Source organism: Phyllopteryx taeniolatus, chromosome 4, assembly GCF_024500385.1.
Source record: "Phyllopteryx taeniolatus isolate TA_2022b chromosome 4, UOR_Ptae_1.2, whole genome shotgun sequence".
NCBI lineage: Eukaryota > Metazoa > Chordata > Actinopteri > Syngnathiformes > Syngnathidae > Phyllopteryx > Phyllopteryx taeniolatus.
The window spans coordinates 17,875,039-17,894,095 of NC_084505.1; the positions used below are offsets into that span (position 1 = coordinate 17,875,039).

At 40.6% G+C, this 19,057-nt stretch overlaps 1 protein-coding gene and 1 long non-coding RNA gene across 5 annotated transcripts; both read right to left on the reverse strand.

The window, feature by feature from the left end:
* Positions 1-11: 11 nt before the first annotated feature.
* Positions 12-7,946, reverse strand: LOC133476552 (short coiled-coil protein B). Of its 4 annotated transcripts, none has more exons than XM_061770101.1 (4): positions 7,732-7,946; positions 3,472-3,543; positions 3,315-3,395; positions 12-1,393 (listed from the first exon to the last, which is right to left on the reverse strand). In XM_061770101.1, exons 1-4 carry the CDS (start codon positions 7,943-7,945, stop codon positions 1,251-1,253), a joined length of 510 nt encoding a protein of 169 aa, XP_061626085.1. In that variant the 5' UTR covers position 7,946; the 3' UTR covers positions 12-1,250. The 4 variants fall into 4 exon arrangements, with proteins under 4 accessions (XP_061626085.1, XP_061626088.1, XP_061626086.1 ...); XM_061770104.1 differs by lacking the exon at positions 7,732-7,946 and adding an exon at positions 5,588-5,638; XM_061770102.1 differs by lacking the exon at positions 7,732-7,946 and adding an exon at positions 5,474-5,630.
* Positions 7,947-15,083: 7,137 nt separating this feature from the next.
* Positions 15,084-17,087, reverse strand: LOC133477337 (uncharacterized). The gene is made up of 2 exons (XR_009788305.1): positions 15,295-17,087; positions 15,084-15,213 (listed from the first exon to the last, which is right to left on the reverse strand). It is a non-coding gene; the product is annotated as an uncharacterized LOC133477337 (long non-coding RNA).
* Between the last annotated feature and the right edge of the window lie 1,970 nt (positions 17,088-19,057).

Consider the following 19,057-nt stretch of genomic DNA (forward strand, 5'->3'; position numbering starts at 1 on the left):
TCCAGAGTGAGTACAGATCTTAAGCTTTTATTAAAAACAAAATGTTTCAAAGTAACAGTGCACAGTATCTTCACATAAGATGGATGCTGGAGTGCATATTGTACTCTTCAAATATTTTCGTACAACTTAAACATAAAACAATTTTAATAAATTACAACTTTGTCCCTTTTTGTTTTTCTTTAAAGAGTAGCATTTCCACCCACTGTTAAGCCATGAATGTGTAGTTTTCCAAGCAGATCAGCATTTCACAAGAGAATAAAAGTTTGCTGCAAATTCAGTCTTGAAAAGGGACACACCCTTCATTTTGCAGTTCAATGTCTCAGCACATTTCCGGTCCTGCTCTCCCTCAGTGGATCGATAGCACTCAAATGCACTTAATTGCTTTTAAGTAGAACGCATCTGTTCTCCAGCTTCCTCGCTTACCTCACCCAGATAATCAACTTTTATTCAAACAGCCTGCATCAAAAAGTCCCATCTTTTATTGTCACGACTGACAAAACTCGAGCTGTAATTCATTATATAAATGCTTAACTAACAATGAGGGTGATGCAGTGTACATGCTTACAATTTTACAGGAACACTGTTCTGCTTGGCAGTAGGGGAAAAAAGGGCATGCAATGTGTAGTCATGATGACTTGATCATAACAAAAACATGACAAAAGTCAACAAATTTTTCATTATAGCCTGTTTTGCATCCCCCCCCCCACTTACATGTCAGGTTGTTGAAGGTTGAAACAGGAAGTTGGGATCGTAGTCTTTAAACAGAAAACCAAGTTGTAACAATGATGCAAGGTTATGACTTCAGACATTCCAGTCAAGTTGAGGTGACACATGACCCTTTAATGGGCTATATAGTCAGTCATGTGGCACGTCTTCCAGGTCCGTAGTGTGGGGAGCAAGTACTTAACACGTGGCAAGAGTCTTATTTGTGTAGCTAAATTATTTTGTGTGGAGAGAGGTGTGTAAAATATTCATGTTGTGAATGTTTATTAAAATCTACATTGGCAGTTTTAAGCTCCACACTTAACTGCAGACATTTGCAACCACTAAAGTACCTACACATGTTTCCATGTATGCTTTGCACACAAAAATTAGAACTCAAAACGTCTGCCAATAATTTTGCTGCAATAGTAACCCGGAACAAGTGCCAGATGAGAAATTAAAAGTGAATCGGCGCTGTCAGAGTAAGCAGAACAGGTGACAAACGTTTTGAATTTGGACCCAGGTCTGTTGAGAGGAGACCCCCTCCTTCACTTGCGTTTGCTCTTGGCGTCGGTGGTCTGAAAGACGCTGGACGCAGACATGAGGTTCTCGATGTACTGACCAAGTACCTGGTTCTCCGACTTCAACTTCAAATTCTCCTCTTTGACCGCATCCACCCGTGCTGACAGGTCTGCCGCAAACACATAAATTCAGTTTAGCTTTTTTCCCATGAGGAATTGCCCACATGGAAAAGTACACTGGTAAATAAAAGGCATCCAAATTTTGACAACTTCAATCGCTGTATAAGCTGTAGAGCTTCAAATAAGAGTAGAGACCATGATTCCTTCCCACAAAAAGTTCATTATAGTCTGCTCTCATGTGAATTTTCAGGGTAAACACAAAATACACTTTCACCTTTATAACAAGTCAACTTCAGTCGACATTCTGTAAACCTTTGAATGCCGACTGTTCAATCTTTCAGTATTTTTCGCACAACTTGTGTTAATGGGCTTGTAAATTACCATATAGTTGACATAAAATGTTTAATCGCAATAATAAAATAACAAGCTTTTATGGTATTTTAGCACCTGTCTACTGACGGATGTTAGCTCATTCAGTGATGGCGAATTGTTGAAGATCCTCCAAATTGTTTGGCCTTCAAGCGAGGACATTAACCTTGCGCTACCTCCACAGATTCTGGACAGGACTGAGTTCTTGGCTTGTACTTCCAAAATCTTCGGACTGGTTTTGATGAATACTTTGGGGCATTTTCTTTGAAGAAAACCGAGAGTCAACCTAAACCTAGACGGACGGGCAACTCAGCTCAACTTTCATTCCAAAGGGCCGACTTCCAAAACTCATTCTCATGTTTTGAGAATTCACTTGCCAACTTCGGTGAGGCTTTGATGTGCTGCTGTGAGAGCAATGTTTTGTTTTGCTTTTTTTCCAAGCATGATGACAATGACATAAGTCCACCGTGGTGAAAAGTCCTCAAAACAGGCTCACATGAAAGATCAAGTCCAGTCCAGAAACAATCATTGTTGCACAGAGTGACTAGTCAGCTTTTCAAAGTTTTGGAATACTTGCAGTTTCAAACCTTGCCATGCTTATTTCTGACATCCTTTGCTTTGTAATGGCAGTATATTCTTCTCGCTTAAGATAAGCATCGACTGTCGTCTGTCTGTTTTCCCAGACAGACTTTTCTTTTCGGCATGATGATACCACTTCTATTCAAGATTTTGTAGCAACTCTAGTGTGTTGTAGTCCCTTTCGATCACGTAGACAGGTGACACTAACTCAATTACTTTGGTTCACTCAAAAGACGTTTAATTGTTATCATTGTGTGGTTAAAAAATATAATGCAATGTAGAAATAAGTGAAAAAACACTAATGTAAGGAAATAAAACAACGGTTTATTGCTCATTAATTTTCACTGAGGAGGGGGAGAAGGGGAGGACTACAGTTCCTTTGTCATGATCAGTGTTTTTTATTGACTTTTGCATTATTTTGATTAGATTTAGTTTTTTCTTTTGGCTGTTTCTTTTCGAATTCACTGCTTGGTTTTGGCACAACAAACTGATCCTGTCTTTTTCTGTTCAAAAAGAAATTCATAAAGTGGGACATCACATTGTCATTTAAAGATTATTTTGGTATGTTGGCCAATTTGTTGCACGTTACTTTATAATTTTTTGATTGCTTAACATATCTAGATGTAAATACCGTGAATTCTGAACTTTTGTCTCATATTCATCTTTTGAGCTGAAACCCAAATGTCTTCGGTATACAATAAAAACAAACGAATTGACCTTGCCGTTCCCATACTTTTGGAGGCGACTGTATAATAGACAAAGTCATGCTCTCAAATGCCAATATTTTTTAGCACCACTGTGTATCCTTCCGTTCGTCCATACCAAAACCGTCTGCCAAAACGAAAATAGTACGTAAATAGTGGTTAGTTTTCCATTAAAATTTTGGGCGTAACTCCAACAGTTCGTAAAACGGGTCGTTTGTAACCTGAGGTTCCACATTACTTGCAAGACAGTTAAGAATGTTAAAATGTTACTTTATAAAGGTTTTAGTATTAGGAAAACAAATTGTGTTGGTTATGTTACCTTCCAAAGTATGCTGAAGTTCCAACACCTGATTTATCAGCCTTGTCTTTTCCTCCATCTCCACCTGGTTCTCCATGTCCCCTGAAAGAGAACCGAGGAGCATCATTTTCACACTACACATTTGTTCTTGGACATTGTCAATATGGAGTACACATACCATCTATATCGCAATTCATGACGAAGAGATCGTTCTCTGGCTTAGTATACAGGGCTGCAGCTTTGCTGTCCACTGTAGAGGAATGACAGACACTGTTAAGTAGGGAGGGGAATTCAAAAACAATTATTTTTGAGAATTGCTTGCCAGTAATTTGATTCCTAGGAATCATTTGCTTGCGAGTCTGATGATTCCGCTGATCAATTCTTCTTATGTCGCAAATGAGTGTTGATGTCACGCACAAGAAGTGTACTGTATTTGGGTTCTAAACCGTTCCAACATGGCGTCAAACCAGAAGCACTCTCAAGTTTGGCTATATTTCATGCAAAAAGATGATACCGGTGCTACTTGAACACTTGCAAAGCTTAAATTTAATCAAAAGGAGGAAATACCTCCAATATGGAGAGACAGAGCTGTGCGATTAAAAAAAAACCCAAACCCCCCCCACTACAGGTGAAAATCCACACAATAGAGTAAAACCTTTTTTTAAATATAATTGTACCCCTGCAACACACTTTAAACACACGTGAACTTATTTAAACACGTTTTAAATGGGCAACTATCATATAACATCACAGGAAACAAAAAATAGAAGACTCGCTCATGCGGTTCTCCAAATAAGAAGCAATGTGTGTTTGCTTCAACCCGTTTGTCACTCTGTTCACTGCAAAACTGACAAGAATTCAACATTGTATATTTAAACACCACAATATTCAACTAAACCATATACAGGTAATTTTGTCCAACGAAAGTCTCCTAGCCTAATGCTATCGTATGTGAAAATGGAAATTAGCTTAGACATTACGCCAATGATAACCCTGAAAACAACTGCTACTTTAACACAGAGTAGCACCACATATCAATATAGAATAGAGCAATACATGCTCTGCTCTGCGGCAACAATGAATATTAAAACAGCAAAAAGTGCTACTGTATTACACTAAGGGGTGTCCACCTCTTGCGCTTAATTACATAGTATCTCTTCCAGTAGATCTGAGTGCTGCGCAGCATGTTACTGCACAACTAGTACTACACTGAAGACACGCAACTCTAAATTCTGACTTACCTTCATACTGTAGAAAACCCTAAAAACGAATTTAAGCAACCATTCAGAATTGGCCACTTAGACTTGCAGTGTAAAGCCGGCCTTTGTTATAGTATAACGTGAATAAACCTACATACACAGTCCAAACAGTTGCACGGGTGCATCAGTTATGTGATGGATGGAGGCTTTGAACAGCAGATGCCGCACCCTGTTAGTTGCTTCTTCTGACCTTTATCATTTTCTGGTCAGGTTCTTCTTCATGCATCTGGACTACTACTGGGGTTCTTCAACAAGCTTCACTCGTTATCGATAAATAAGCAAATTACAATTTAACACTAAAAAAACATTGGCTTGCGTGGTGCAGGGTTTTAAAACTCAAGCAAAACATTAGGCCCGAAGATCTACTGTATATTATAGTTCTTAATCCTTTAGTATTTGGTAAAACAGTCTTGTCTAATGTCGACCTCTAAAGCCTGCAAATTACGTCAATTTAGCTTGTAGGCCGTTGTTTACGCCGCTGTACGTAAACAAAGCCAAACGAACAGTTTGACAGATGGGAAATGAACACATGGGTCTCACAAATATACACTGGCAACTCGTGCACTACATCAACTTAACAACAACGGACACTAATGTGTTTTTCAAATCAATCCACGTACGCGTCCAAGTTAGCTTTGCTAGCTAACTAGCTTTTGCGACAAACTACGAAAACACGACGCCTACTAACGAAACTACAACAGTGTAGCGTCTCACTAAACGCACGAACACTCAAAAGTGGAGGTGGTCAACCGCTCAACGAGGAGGGCCTCACGACAATATTGCTATTAAGCCGCTCCATCGATCGCTTTCGGTCACTGGGACGCGGCTAACATTAGACGCTAGCCTCGCGCAACTAGAGGCTGCGTATTCAAAAGCGGAAAATAGCGGCTAACAAAACCCAGTTATCGTGTCCCCACTCACCAATATCAAGACGGTGTACTCCCCGAAACACGGAGTGTCGTTGTAAACGCAAACACACGCGCAGTAGTTCAGTAACGATGACGACGAGAGAATCTGATGGGGAGGATTCCTCACCTCCGCATGTGCGTGACCACACCGAGTGACAGGGGGCGCCAGCGAGGCGTCGTGACAGACAGAACAAATAAATGCTATTCTATTAGATGGCAGGAAGTACAGTACGTTCATAAGTAGTGTATCCACTTTTTGTGACATTTTTCTTTGTTGGTGTGCCGTGAGATTTTTCATTTGTAACATATGTGCCTTGGCTCCATAAAGGTTGGAAATCACTGATCGACTTCCTTTGCTCAACAGTTCGAGGTTTGGCGTTCGAATCTCGCCTCCGGCCTTCCTCATGCCTTTTGAAATCCCTATAAAGTAACAATTATTGTCTTGTGCGATTTGACAAACCACAGAGAAGAGTGTTGTTAACAAGTTTGAATGATTTAAGAAAAACAAAAAAGCATTCAAAATGAGGCTGAAAAATCATGCCCTCCTCTCTGCTCTCAGATTGTGGGCGTGTCCGCCGAATGTGCTTGCAACCACAGCGTACGCTCAAGTACCACACGTCATCACGTGCCTATTTTTATACAGTGGGGGCGGGGCAACTCATGCCAGACGCCCTAGTGCGTCACTGGGTGCCGTTTACCCCCCCTCACAAATTCAGGAAAATTTAAATGGAGATTATTCTCGTATCCCCACTCACCACCCTCTGACGAGCTCATTTCAGTTATACACTCTATCTCCACAATTGAGTACTACACGATTCTCAATCTTTGCACACGTGTCTTAAAACATGTCAAACGTATTTAGAAACAAATCTCTGCATTCACTTTACCATTTATTTTTTTTAGCAAACTATGCCATATGAGCATTTGAAATCCTACTACTGAGCTGAATTGGCCATATATTAGTATTCTCTTTATCCTCATTACTAACACAATTCAGTACAAAATAGCAGTAGAACAACTACATGTTACTAGGAGACAAAACAGCACTAGTTGACAACTGTGCGCTACTAGTACTACCAGTGACATGATAAAATTCTACTAGTTAAAGGTCCCCTTCTATCAATTTTTAAAAAACATTTTTTAAATAATATTTGATGTCCTTTTGTCGGGTCCAAATACTTGAGATGGCTCTCCTGTCTGGTATCTTTTGTTGCACTCCGAGTATGTGAATGAATAAAGTATGATGAATAATGCATACTTGATAGTATCTTCTTCTACTTCTCCTTTCAGCTTGTCCCGTAAGGGGTCTCCACAGCGCGTCATCATTTTCCATGCGAGCCTATCTCCTGCATCCTCCTCTCGAACACCAACTGCCCTCATGTCTTCCCTCACGACATCCATCCACCTCTTTGGTCTTCCTCTAGCTCTCTTGCCTGGCAGCTCCATCCTCATCATCCTTCTACCAATATACTCGCTATCTCTCCTCTGGATGCGTCCAAAGCATCGAAGTCTGCTCTCTCTAACTTTGTTCTCCAAAACATCTCACCTTGGCTGTCCCTCTGATGTGCTCATTTCTAATCCTATCCAACCTGGTCATTCCAAGAGAGAACCTAGAGAGTCTTAATTTCCGCCATCTGCAGCTCTGCTTCCTGTTATATGTATTTTTAAATTAGTAATTTAAAATATTCGAACCTCAGAACCTTTGAGGCAGACGTGCTAATCGCTTGGCTAACGTGCTGGCACATACAGAAATGTCTTGACTAATTGGAAATACACAACCTGATAACCTGAGAGGCAAATCATGGTCAAAGGTGAACAAATTTATTTACGTTTGCATACTATTTCTCATTGAACACTCATGTATTAAATGTTCAATGTTTAATACAGGAGTGTTCAGTGAGAAATATTATACAAACTACGCACATGTCAAACGCCGCAGAAGAGAATGTTTTACCTACAGATAGCGGTCAAAATGCAAATAAAAGGAATGGAGTTAGAGTTTTTGGTATTTCATACAGTGACTAACCAATACAGCTTTGGAAGGAGTTACATACCACAGTTGTGTCTTTCTCCAACAGCAATTCTGGTTTTACCAGCTGCCATTGCCTTCATGCCTTATTTCAATTGTACAATCTAACAACATTTGCCGCCAAGAATAATGGATTTAATCAACTGCTTTGTTGGTACTTACTTACAGGTTCACTTTAAAAGGAGAATGTAAACTCCCTTTTTATGTTCGCATGGACAAAGGAAGGCTTTGTGAGACTTTACCTGGGTCGTCTTCCAGCGAGATGTTCGTAAAAGTCTCATCTTCCTCCCCCAAGTTGGCCTCTGTGGCCTTTCTTTTCTTTTTCTCCATCAGCTTGGTTTTCTTTCTTTTTTTTTTGTCTCCGAAAAGCAACCGTGATTTCAGTGTCTCTTTATGTTCATTCACCTTCCTCCTCATATTGGCCCTTCCTCCACACTCACCTGCTGCCTGAATCATTTACATCATGGCTACCTGTCCTACCTGACTGGTGACTCGAGTTACAAGAGTTGTCATGGAAAAAGATCACTATGGCAACAAGCGCGCTAAAAGGTTAAAAAGACCTCCCTTGCAAGGACAGCATCACAGGTCAAAGTTTTAGTACCAGCAACAACACATAAAGGGGTTTATAAACCCACAAAAGGATGCACATACTCCAGTCACACATTAACCTGACGTGTCAGCGAGGCACATTTTTCTATCAGCGTGTGTCATTAACCAATAACTTGCTATACTATACTATTAACTGGCGCATCAGTCCTATTTTGGACTCCTGGTCCGAGCCTATTGGTTTGAGAGGACATAAAGGGGGTGTAATAGTGTAGTTAGATCTGTGGTGTTGGACTGCACTCTAGTGGTTGATCATGAACACCGCAAAACAACAACAACAAAGGCTTTACTGGAGATTCAGTTGTAAATGTCCTACACTCACATCACCCATCAACTCTTTGGAGCCCTATAAAAGTTTGAAAAGTTGCCTAACCTTAATTATTTAAGTCTATAATGTATCATGAGGGACTGCAACGAGGACTGTAGTGTACGCATGTACCTGTATGCGCAGATAATACTGTATCTCTCCTATGAACTGAATCACGAACCAGACGCCCATTTTGGCACCCTCGCTTTTCCAGTGTTATGCAAGACATGGCTCCAAACTTATTACACATACATAGAGGGAACAAGCTGTAAAAGAGCACCAGTCCATCTGTCCATCTCCTGGCTACTTTGGTATACTGAGCACATCAGTGTACAGTACAGTACCTACAGTAGCAACTGTTATTTGTGGCGCTTGAGGGATATTTTTTTAGCAGATGAACTTCAGACAAAAGTCATACTGTCAATCCTGGCTGCAAAACCTTGAAACTGACCACAACACAGTTGTCAAGTTGTCATGCATGTTGGTATGGTAGCTAGATTGTATGCATACTGTACCTTTGAGAACACACAACTACCACTATTTAGAATAGCAGTGCATACATTTTGGCAACGCCTACAGTATGAGTGTAATTTAAAATAAATGTTGCCTTCATGACCTAAATACAACCCAGAATGTTTATGTCTTTAAAATCAGGCATCGATGTTTTTTTTTATCATAGAAAACAGACATCTTAGAAGGGTTCACCCCCAAACAACATTTGTTGTATCTGCAGCCCCCCAAAAAGTGAAGTGAGAACATGGAGTTTAATTTATTTAAAGAATGATTAGAAAAGGGCGGCACGGTGGCCGACTGGTTAGAGCGTCAGCCTCACAGTTCTGAGGTGCGGGGTTCAATCCCCGTCCCCGCCTGTGTGGAGTTTGCATGTTCTCCCCGTGCCTGCGTGGGTTTTCTCCGGGCACTCCGGTTTCCTCCCACATCCCAAAAACATGCATTAATTGGAGACTCTAAATTGCCCGTAGGCATGACTGTGAGTGCGAATGGTTGTTTGTTTCTATGTGTCCTGCGATTGGCTGGCAACCAGTTCAGGGTGTACCCCGCCCCTTGCCCGATGACAGCTGGGATAGGCTCCAGCACGCCCGCGACCCTAGTGAGGAGAAGCGGCTCAGAAAATGGATGGATGGATGATTAGAAAAGATTGGCACCGGCCTATGTTTAGCACATATGCCTAACAGCTCTTAGGTGCAGGATTCAAATCTCAGCTCCAGTGTTTCTGTGTGGAGTTTATATTTTCTGCAGGCACTCCGAATTCCTCCCATATGCCAAAAACATCCATATTAGGTTAATTGAAGACTCATTACCCTGTTATTGACTGGCAACCACTTCAGGGTGTATCTTGTCTCTCGAACAAAGTCATTTGGGGTTGCCCTAATAAAAACAAGCAGTACAGAAAATGGATCAATTCATATTTTACATAGTTTATCTCTTCCTATATGGGCTTCTTGGAGGTTGAGTACTTTGTCTTAACGCCTCCGTGGTGGCCAGAGTATTCTGTCACGATGCAATTTTAACTGGACCCAGAAGCAGGCGGCGGCTGAAGAAGTTTTGTGGAGAATGGTTTATTGAGAAGGGATTTGGAGGCGCTGATTACTGGGAAGAGGGTGCGAGAGGGGCAAAGCGCCACCAAAGCTCCAACAACGGAACTGCAGGACACAGCTCATGACACAAATTTGTCTATGGAAAACTAAAGCAGCATTTCAAAACTAAAGAACATTCTATCGAAGTCGAACCTCATTTAGATTACTGCAACTCACTTTTTATGTTTTAACAAGGACTTTTTGAATTGCGACGAGACTGTACAAAATGCTGGAACGGGATCACGTGACTCTTTGCACTAGCTTGCAGTCATATTTTGCACTGATTTTTAGCTCTCTTTTCAGTCTGTAGCTCCTCGTTTATGGAATAGACTACCTGCTACATTGGCTAGCTGAACCAGCTGACTCTTAAGAAACAGCTGAAAACATTATTTAGACAAGTTTTCGTTGACTGGTTGGCTCCCTTATGGCTTGACTTTTTACAACGTTCTTTTTTGTTGTTCTTGCAATTTTAGTGTTGAAATTATTGAAGGTCAGATGACAAAGATGTTATGGGGTCAGGTAAAATTCATATTTGCATTGTTTATGTGTTATGTAAAACATACACGTAACTTCCAGCAAGTTCTCAACCATAGTTTAGCTAAAAATGAGGTTTTTATGACGCTCGTTGAGCCCTCCCCGAACATATCCGAAGCTCAAGACACCGGGGTGTGGTTACTCTATCCACCGCAAGGGCTACCAGAAGTGACCTTGCAATTGACGAACACAGCGCGCTCCACTCTATACGCAATGGCGAGCAATGTGTTGGAATATGAATATGGAATTAGTACTCTTGAGATCCCGATGGCCATAGGAAAAATAGTTGGCACCGCAGCTGGTTTCAGCCTCTGCCAAACTGCGCCTCTGTATCCAATGCTTTCTGCTAAGTCTTTCTCCAAACACGCCGGTTTGAAGTGATCGGCACAGAGGTCGGAATGCTTGCTAGGCACCCATAGCTGAGCACGTTTCTTCCCCTGTCGATGAACTTTCCCTATCCGCTGTCACGTATTCCTTTTTCACTTGGAAAGCCCCAAAAATCTCTTGCCACTGCCTGAACTATTTGTACTACCAAATGCCACACAATAAGCGCCAAATGAACAAGATGTTTGGCTCGTGTGATGTCACAGCGCCGGAAAGACAAGAACGGAAGGCGCTGGATGCAAAAAGGAGGTGCATTCTGCATCATATTTATCGATTTAACTGCTGTATATCTGCTATATAATCACTTCGGAATGGCAGATGTGGTTTGTAAAGGGGTTCTAGGGTTAGCAAGAAAAACATTGCTGTGCTGAAGAGTTACACAAGGAAAATGGGCCAGGTAACGCTAATCTTCACTTTGCGTGTAACGTAAAGTGTAACGTACATGTTACGCGATAGTTAAATAAGATACACATATACAACTACAGGTAACAAACACACATGATCAATGTTACGTTAATCCTTATCGGTCATAAACGTTTATTATTACTAACGTCTTTATTACGGCAAAAGTTCGACATTTAATGGCGCAATCCATGCTGGGAGCACATGGCTTCACAATTCTGCTGCATGCAAAATACAGTCATGCTGCATTCCAGAAAAGTGGGAAGTCGGATTTAACAACAAAGATGGCTCATCGTGATATATTGTTTTCTGTTTTGTGTGTTTGTAAGCTATATACGCCAAATATACAATCATAATTTGCTTTACTTATGTAAATAAAGTACAAGTAATATTTTACAAGCATTTCATACATTTCACAGAATAACTTCATGCGGGCAGAGGGGCATATCCTCACATAGTCAGCGCCAATTACATTGTGTTATGTTAAGTGATGTTAAATAACTAAATAAAGATAGATAAATATATTTTTACAATCTAGTAAATTCTGTTTTATCATTCACAGTCTGTGTCTCCATGGGGGTCGCCATTGTCGAGTGACGTCAGATTAAAGCAACTCTGTGAAGTCGGGGTAGGTATTTTTTCTCCGACTTGGCCCTCCCATTTTGGGTGGCGTTCCAGTGCACTTTTCCTGGTCAGAGGTCGGAAAACTGACTTCCCACTCTTCTGGAATGCAGCATAACTCTCTGTATGACGTCAACCAAAATCCTGTGTTACAGTGGAAACTGCAGTTAATTACTATAAAATCACTTTCAAGTATTTGAATGTAAGGTATGTTTTTAATAATTGTAGCATTTACAGGAATGTCTAACGTTGCATCGGAAGTTTGGACATGCATTCAAATGATTTAGAGAAGACCTCGGAGAATGGGATGTCAAATGAGACCAAAATTGAACTCTTTCAACTGAACTCGACTCATGTTCGGAGTAAGAGAAATGCTGTTTTTCAGTCCCACCATGAAACACGGAGGTGGCGACATGATGGTGATGCTCTGCTAAGGTATAGCTATAGGACGACTTCATTGCACATATTATGGTCCCTCCAGAACACTGATGATGGGTCTATTCCATTCTCAACACCGCTTATCCTGTTCATGATCGCGGGACGCAAGAGCTTGAGAGGGAACTGAACCCACACTGTCTGCACCAAAGTCAGGCAAGTGTACCACTACACCATCAGTGACGCTCTGATGATGGCTTCCAGTAACTTAAGCACTACATTTAAGATGATGGGGAGGTCTTGCAATTCTGCAAACCTTAATCTTGTAGAAAATTTGTGGAGGCAGTGAAAGCTATGAGTTGCCAAGCCTAGGTATTTGTTTGATTTAGAGAGGAAATGTAAAGAACCCTCCTGAGATGTGTGCAAACTGGGACCTCTGTGCTGCTAATAAGGGTTTATCCACCAAGTACAAAGTTATATTTTGCTCTGGGATAAAAATATTTATTTCCCCTGATCAACCACAATCATACCATGTACATACTGTATAGGTTGTTTTCTCTCAATGTTTTAAAAATGATCTCTCGCTGACTGAATGTGAGCATGCATGCGTGAGTCGGTGCCTGTGCGTCCTTGCCTGCATATGTAATGCCAAATGTGTTCTGCTCCAGCAAAAGTACGTTCCAGGCTTTGCCGGCAACCAGGAAAGGGTACAGTGTTAGTTTCTGATCTTCACCAAACATGCCCCATCTCCCTCCTCCCTTCTCTCCCTCTCCACTACTGTATCTACCTCTCACTGTTATTCCTTCCTCTCGTATCTCATGCAACTTACACACACTGTTCTAGGGGGCACACACACTTTCCTATAAGAAAAAAAAAGAAGGTGTTTAGTTGTTTCCCGTGAGCCAAATTATCATTCCTTTTGACTCTGCCAGGACTCAAAAGACATATTGCCGAGACAGCTTGACCTGCTCCGGTGTCGAGACCAAAACACGCTGACGCTACAAACTATCGTTATAAAGCATAGAAAGGAATGTACAGAGTAGAGTCGACATATCAGACCTTTCTACATTTTTTTTTTCCATTTATCATGCCCGTCTACTGTAATACTACAGTATCTCTCATCAAACGACAATATGACAACATTAGCTTTTGATCAGTTCAGTTTGTTTCCATTTAGACCACAATTCATAAACAACTTACTTCAATGCATCCGTGATCAGTAGCGGTTCTAGGGGATGATCAGGGGGGACCAGCGCCCCACCAGCGGTGTGCTTGGCCCTCCCTGTGGCCTCCCCAAATTCGCCCCCAACCCCTCCATCAACAAAAAACGTTTCTGACAGTCGCACCCCCCATAACCTTTTTCCCTTTTAGCCCTTTCGGCGTCTAGCTCCCCGCATGCTCAGCCTATCTATCCACCTGAGTGTGTTTTCATTTTACAGTAACTATATTTTCATAGTTTTTTGTTTTGTACTTATCTTTGCTTACTTTGTCGTGCACTTTGGTTATATAAAATTGTTTATTTGCTCCTAATTTTGTGTTGGCTCTGCTTCGGGGGTCAAAGTTCTGTGCACACGGCTGTGACAACTTCTTAGGTACTGATTTATGTGAATGGCTACCAGTATGATATTGATGACAATGACAAATTTGCTCAAATTACTTTTTTTATACGTGAAGACTGATCATGTTAATTTCTCACACTAATTAACAATATTTTAACAAGGTAAGAAACAGACACGCAACACTTTATTTCTATAAATATCTGTTTTTTACATTTTCAAACGATCACTCCGGAGATTCATCCATTGTGGGAAAAAGGTACAGTACAACCCATGCTGCCTCTGCAAATGACAATTTCCCTCTGTTCTTATCCCTGACAAATAAAACAATATAATGAAATGGAATTTCAGGTTGTCTGTCACCCGTGGCTTATGTCGGACTGACTTTGTAGTCAGCGCTATTAGCAGCATGGAGAAGCACAGGAGATTCGTCCCACTCCGTAAACGCAACAGTGTGGATGAAAAAAAATCATTTCTGTTGTGAACAATTGCAAAGTTGTTCTAAGATTTGTCCATGTTATTTGAAAAATCTAATCTCAATTTTAAGAAAATGAGCCAAACCAATTGGAGAAAAACTGTAAAATAATGTAACTTGATGAATTTAATTACTTTTGGCGTACTCTAATACCAAAAGTGCTAATAAAAAAGGTATTTTCTGTCTTATGAATGTTTAATACGCATGGTTTTGGAATGCGGGAGGAAGCCGGAAATCCAAACTCTCAGAACCTTCTATTGGAACATCGACCTCTCAACATGGCCGCCACGTAAGCACGTCAGTTAGCCGGGCTGCTACAGCACCCGGGCGAATCTAATGTTCATATCTATGCTTCTGCAACATTGTACTGAGCAGCCATTTTGCATTTCCAGTTCGATGGAAATCATCACTTTTTTTTCCTCTTCGATACCACGGGTACCTTTCTTCTGTGTTCAAATACTTCCTTTAGAGGGTCACTGATATATGCAAAGGAAAAAATATGCTATTATCTTGAGTGACATCATGCAAGACTTGTTTGACTTGCAAGACTTGTTTGAACCAAGGTGTCATTTTTCCACAAAATTTCGGTCACATTCCTAATCGTACGGCTTCAGGGGCATACATCATCAAAGGTTCCACTGTACTTGAGCATTAGTCCAGAAGCAAAGTGCCTGCTCTATGGCAACCAGTGTGTCACGGGTGGGGAGTAGCTGGACCCAAGAGCAGGCGGAGGCAGATGTGAAAGGATGAACAGTTTATTGAAGAAAGGTTATGGAGGCGGCCCTGGATGTGTTGGCAGGCGCGGCATGGACAGAACAGGCGGCTGGTTTGGTGGCAGGAATGGCGTGGGTCAGGAACACAGGGGAGCACTGGGAACGAGGAGACAAAAGAGTTAACAAGGGAAGCGAGTTAACAGTAACGCTTCCTTGACATAAGGTGGGCTGTGGTACCGCTAGGAGAGTCTGCAATACTTAAGCGCAGATTTCCAGGAACAGGCAGGCTTATATACACCGGTGGTGATGAAGCTGATTGAAGACAGGTGCTGAAAACAGAGAGGGGCGGGGGGAGAGAGAGCACACAAAGCGCCCTCCCGGCCGGCTCCAATAATGGAACTGCAGGGCAGTATATGACACAGTGCCGATTTATATTTTTTATTCAGTAAATGTTTGTCTGACAGTTTGTCTTAAACCTATGACCTTCCAATCCCCACAGCGACATTTTAAATTAACAAACTCTTTTGTTGTATTCTCTTCCCTGGGTGGTACAGGGATGGGGTATGCCCATGTGGAGGCTCCCGTTTGACACCGTTTTTCCACATAAACTGCGTTTTGCATCACTGCTATGACCTTGGTGGAATAATTTCGAGTGGGCAGAACGAACCTTCGCTTTCACAATAACAATCAGTGTTCCCTTGAGCAGCATTTTCTCTCACAGCACCTCAGGACCCTGTTCCCCTTTTATTCTTTCATTTCTCATCCAGGGTCCTCACAATATCAGCCCTACTCCTGTACACATCAAATATTTAGAGTCATACCTCCTTGCAACAGCAGAATAGGTTTTATCTGCTACCTCTCCTTCTTTGGAAGTCCGAAGGGTATGAGACCCTTTTTCTCTCTATGGGTATCTGAGCGTGTGTCCAGGGTCACCACAGGGTGAACAGTGCAGTCTGAATGTCAGAACGCGGTACAAATCAATGAGGCGAACACAGAGGGATGTAGCTAGGTCACATGGAAAATAAGAAAAGAATGGGAAAGATTTAGCTTAAAGATATGTGGTGTCAGTGAGCAAGGAAATCCTCAAGTAAGTCTGACACCATTTTGGTCTCAAACGAGCACCGCGGTGATATATACGATTGTTATCCCTGTCTATCTTTACAGCATTCATACCTCCAGCAAGCCATCAGCATGTGTGTGTACCTCTTGTATAAACTCATTCTTTACCTCCACACCTCGAGTTGTGAGTAGACAAACCGGCATGACTGCGAGAAGACAAAAGAAATGCATCTCTCTGTGGTTCAAGAACAAACATGCTGTGCTTTTGAGAAGCAAATTATCTCTTGATAATCACTTAGCTTCTCAAAACAACTGCCTTCTTAAACAGGGTTCACCGGCTGACTCAACAGTAAGCCCTGTGTCTTTTTTTTTAATCAAATGCAGAACTCAGATATAATTCCAATTTTCCTGGTTGGACATATTCCCATGTTTCACAGGCTTGAAAACATAGGACTACCCCTAATATCATAGTAGACTGATTGGTCAATGCATACTCTGTCTAAAACAAGTCAAATCAAAATGTGTTGGTGAGGGAAGAAGAGAAATAGATGCGCGCGCGCGCGTGTGCGTGTATGTGTGTGAGTGTGTGTGTGTGTAAAATAACATTCCATTCATTCTTTAAGTGCTAAACTGGCCATATTGCGCAGTCGCACTAGCACTAAACAACAACAAACACTTACACAACCACACACAGACTTGGACACACAGCTGAGTCTCTTTATCAAATGTGCCTTCATGACACTAGCTCATAAGTGTATGGAAAAATAGTGATTTGTGTGTGCATATAAATACGACATGTTTAAAAACAATGGCCTCTGTTAAAACACTGAACAGCAAGACACAACATTAACCTGTGCACACATTAGTTTAGTAGCAATACTTTGGATTAAGTGGATATAATTTCTCTAGTCGAATCAGTAGTAGCCCCACTATTCCTATACACTTTTTTTTCCAAATTACTAGACACTTGCTCTTTTTATTTATTCAAAATAGTTAATGCGATTTACAGTGAATAAAAGGTTTTGGTCACCAACAATTATGTAAGCTTCTAGAATGACCACAATAATATTTTTTTTCTTTGCTTAATTATTCAAAATCCAGTGCATTTTGCACAATAGTTAAAAAAAAATACCAGGATGTAAAAAAAGATCTTATATAATATAATGCAAAAAAAAGTGTTTTATATTTTTCACGTGATATGGAAAAGAAAAGAAAAATCATCTTTGCCGACCAAATAACATTCACATTCTTTAATATACAATTAATCCATTGAAATTGGATGTTCATGGCAAGTTTTTGCCTGTACTTCATTTGAGGATGCACGAATTGCGTCTCAGAGTTGCTGCTTGGATGGATACTGCCGTTCCCCCCATAGGTTCTCCAATACGGATGAGGTTAGGAGATAATGGTGGCCACACCATGAGTTTTTCTCCCTTTATACCCACAGCAGTTGCAGCTTCAATTGTATTTTTGGGGGATGGTGCGTTGTCTTGCATGATAATTATTTTTACTGCAGAAGGCATGGCTCTTTATACCATGACAGGAAATGGTCAGTTAGATACACATATTCATATACAGTCCTATACTTTGCAGAGGTCATTTTGACACCTTCAGGCACCGTAAAGGGGCCTACCATCTCATTCCCTATTATTCCAGTTATTCCAGCCAAAAACATCATTGCTACAAGTGCTATAGAAAATGGGTGCATGGATAGAATAATGGGGAGTGAGATGAGGGGCCCCTTTTGGGTGCCTGAAGGTGCAAAGTATGTGTATGAATATATATATATAATATTCTGTCATTATATTTACCATTTTTCTCTTTAAATTATGAACACAGGTACCCATTTGAATGTCTTCTTTTATTATATATATATATATATATATTTATATATATATATATATATATATACAGTAAAGTGCAAAAGTCTTGGGCCACTATAAAATGTGTTGTTTTAGCAATGTCATTATGATCATATACAGTAAACTGTAACTAGAATGTCACAAAGAAGAGCACAGACCTCCACCAAGGCTGAAATAGAATACAAGTGAAAACTCGTAAAATTCAATGAGCTTTGCATTTTGATTTGATTGTCCGTCGAGTTAGAAGGCTACTTAGTGGTTAATGGAGGATGAAGAACAGATGGGAGGTGCCATTATGATTCTGGGGTGAAATTGTTGCAATGATACCATATTGACTCACATGATTAAAAAAAATAATGGACATTTGTATAGATCATTACTAAAATGGATTCAAATATAAATGTTTGTTAAAATGTAATTTGTTGTTCCTTCATGCACCATGCCACTAAGTTTTTATTCATTCTTGGAAACCTGCTGTGTCCTATTAGATAATGTTTTACAAGCCATAATGACCGCTGCAGAAAAAAAGGTTTATTATAAAAACATAGCTTGTGGTGACCTAAGACCTTTTACTGTACTATATACAAGTATATAAACGTATTGCAAAACTGCTGTGCATTAAAAGTAGGATTTGTTGTATTGATTTTCTTTTTGCACTTACATGACAGCAACTATGCTAAAATGTTTGATGGTGGTAAACATTTGACCCCTGGAAGGGGTCAAATTTTATTTTCCCTATTTTTCAGAATCAGAATCAGAATCATCTTTATTTGCCAAGACATAAAAACATAAAAACACAGTACGGAGAGTCACTGAGGAATAAAAGGTTACCAGTTATGGGGTAATGCGGATACTTTTTTTTTTTTTCTTTTTGTGACAATTGTGCAAATGATGCTGAGTCCTCTAGCAATTTAGAGCAGTTTGAAATGACTAATAGAGCAATAGTCTGGTGCAGTGACCATTGTGCAAATGGCGCAGAGACTTCAAGTAATTTAAGCAGTTTAAAGTGACAAGCAGTGCGATAATCTGAAACAATATCGATTGTGCAAATGGTGCAGATACTTCTCATGCACATTTGA

What these genes read in the sequence shown, in the direction of transcription:
- LOC133476552 (XM_061770101.1), bottom strand. Translation starts at nt 7,945, where the DNA reads ATGATTCAGGCAGCAGGTGAGTGTGGAGGAAGGGCCAATATGAGGAGG. An exon ending in CTCGCTGGAAGACGACCCAG is followed by an intron (nt 3,544 to 7,731) that starts GTAAAGTCTCAC and finishes ATTCCTCTACAG; the next exon opens with TGGACAGCAAAGCTGCAGCC. An exon ending in ACTTCAGCATACTTTGGAAG is followed by an intron (nt 1,394 to 3,314) that starts GTAACATAACCA and finishes TGTTTGCGGCAG; the next exon opens with ACCTGTCAGCACGGGTGGAT.